This window comes from Hemitrygon akajei, chromosome 2, assembly GCF_048418815.1.
Source record: "Hemitrygon akajei chromosome 2, sHemAka1.3, whole genome shotgun sequence".
In the NCBI taxonomy this organism is placed as follows: domain Eukaryota; kingdom Metazoa; phylum Chordata; class Chondrichthyes; order Myliobatiformes; family Dasyatidae; genus Hemitrygon; species Hemitrygon akajei.
The window spans coordinates 164,737,496-164,739,884 of record NC_133125.1 but is presented as its reverse complement, the minus strand read 5'-3'; the positions used below and the strand labels follow the sequence as shown (position 1 = coordinate 164,739,884).

The following is a 2,389-nucleotide window of genomic DNA, read 5'->3' as shown; positions in this document are numbered from 1 at the left end:
CAGAAGACCAGGAACGGGGGCCGCTTTACTAGGTACAAGAGGTATGCAATGAGGTGCCCACCGAGTGCGTGTTGCTAATTTCCATGAAACACTAAGCACTGACATACTGTCATTAATCAAAGGTTTTATTGGCGTTGTATGAGTACAGTAACATGCTCAGTCAACCGGGTGTAGCTCGATATGAACATGCAGCCCGCATGTGCAACTTATTCAGGGAAAATCAGCACCGCAACGCCAAATTGGACATTCGTTCAAGTCATGTAATTAATTGTTGCCAAATATAATGTGCCTGGCCAACATTACTGAAGGGTGTGATGGGAAAGGAGAAGTTGGGAAGGGATTCAATCAACCTCATCTATTGTTGGACCGCTGAATGAATCCCCTTTAGCGGCTTGCGTCTCAAAGCCAGGTGCTATGTCTCCCTGGTATAGCCCAAGGATGATGGGATTACAGACTTTCTCCAGACCTTTTAACTGACTTTCAAACTCTTCCTTTTCTGCCTCCTGGTTCACCTCCAGCCATGAAATCGCTTGATTGCAGGCTTCTATCACCTTCCTCTTGTCCTCCTCACTGACATTTTTCTTGATTTTCTCTTCCTCCAATGAACTCTTCGTGCCGAAGGCATAAGACTCCAGGGAGTTCTTGGCCGAGATCTTGCCATTCAGCTGCTCATCCTGCGCTTTGTACCTCTCAGCATCTTGCACCATTCTGTCAATCTCTTCCTTACTCAGCCTGCCCTTGTCATTGGTGATGGTGATCCTGTTCTGTGTGCCGGTGATCAGGTCCACGGCTGACACGTTCAAGATGCCATTGGCATCGATATCAAAGGTGACTTCTATCTGTGGCACGCCGCGAGGAGCAGGAGTGATGGAACGGAGATCAAATTTGCCCAAACGGTTGTTGTCCTTGGTCATGGCTCCCTCACCTTCATACACCTGGATCAAAACTCCAGTTTGATCATCAGAGTTAGTGGTGAACATCCTCGTCTGCTTGGCAGGAATGGCTGTATTACGCTTGATGAGAGTGAACATGACACCGCCTGCTATTTCAATTCCCAGTGATAACGGAGTGACATCCAGGAGAAGCAGACCTTGAACATTCTCTGACTTGTCCCCCATCAGAATGGCCGCCTGGACAGCTGCCCCATAGGCCACGGCCTCATCGGGGTTGATGCTCCTGTTCAGCTCCCTACCGTTGAAGAAATCTTGCAGCAGCTTCTGGATCTTGGGGATGCGGGTCGAGCCTCCGACCAGGACAATCTCATGGATCTGGGATTTGTCCAGCTTGGCATCTCTCAGGGCTTTCTCCACTGGCTCCAAAGTGCCCCTGAACAGGTCAGAGTTCAGCTCCTCAAACCGAGCCCTGGTGATTGAGGTGTAGAAGTCAATGCCCTCAAACAGAGCATCAACCTCAATACTGGCTCGAGTGCTGGAAGACAGGGTTCTCTTTGCTCTCTCGCAGGCCGTCTGCAGCCTCCTCACCGCTCTCTTGTTCTGGCTGATGTCCTTCTTGTATTTCTGCTTGAACTCCTCAATGAAGTGATTGACCATGCAGTTGTCAAAGTCCTCTCCTCCCAGGTGGGTATCACCAGCTGTTGATTGCACTTCAATTATCCCATCATCAATAATAAGGATGGAGACATCAAAGGTGCCACCACCCAGGTCAAAGATGAGAACATTATGCTCCCCTTTGCTTTTCTTGTCCAGGCCATAGGCAATGGCAGCTGCTGTTGGTTCATTGATGACACGCAGGACATTGAGACCAGCTATCACACCAGCATCTTTGGTTGCCTGGCGCTGGGAGTCATTGAAGTAAGCAGGAACGGTAATGACAGCGTTGGTGACATTGTAGCCGAGGTAAGCCTCAGCAATCTCCTTCATCTTGGTCAGCACCATGGAGGAGATTTCCTCTGGGTAAAAGGTCTTGTTCTCCCCCTTGTACTCCACCTTCACCTTGAGCTTCCCTCCGTCACTCACCACCTGGAAGGGCCAGTGCTTCATGTCAGACTGCACCGTCGGGTCATCAAACCTCCTCCCGATGAGCCGCTTGGCATCAAAGATGGTGTTGGCCGGGTTCATTGCCACTTGGTTCTTGGCCGCATCGCCGATGAGCCTCTCGATGTCGTTGAAGGCCACATAGCTGGGGGTGGTGCGGTTACCCTGGTCATTGGCGATAATCTCCAATTTGCCATGCTGGAAGACCCCTACACAGGAGTAGGTAGTGCCCAGATCGATACCGATGGCCGCTGACATTGTTTAACGGAGTATGGCAGATGCCGCAATCACAGAAGATATCCCCGCTTTCGGCGTCGTTCCTTTCCGTCTTCTTGCTTTACATATAGCCTTCAAGTGCGATTCCAGAATAATTTTCCCGGAATCTGATTGTTGTG

The 2,389-nt window shown here is 50.2% G+C and overlaps 1 protein-coding gene across 1 annotated transcript; it reads right to left on the bottom strand.

Annotated features, from left to right (window-relative positions):
• Nucleotides 1–233: 233 nt before the first annotated feature.
• Nucleotides 234–2,389, bottom strand: LOC140717969 (heat shock 70 kDa protein 1-like). Its single transcript, XM_073031613.1, has one exon. It carries the CDS (start codon nucleotides 2,250–2,252, stop codon nucleotides 342–344), a length of 1,911 nt encoding a protein of 636 aa, XP_072887714.1. The 5' UTR covers nucleotides 2,253–2,389; the 3' UTR covers nucleotides 234–341.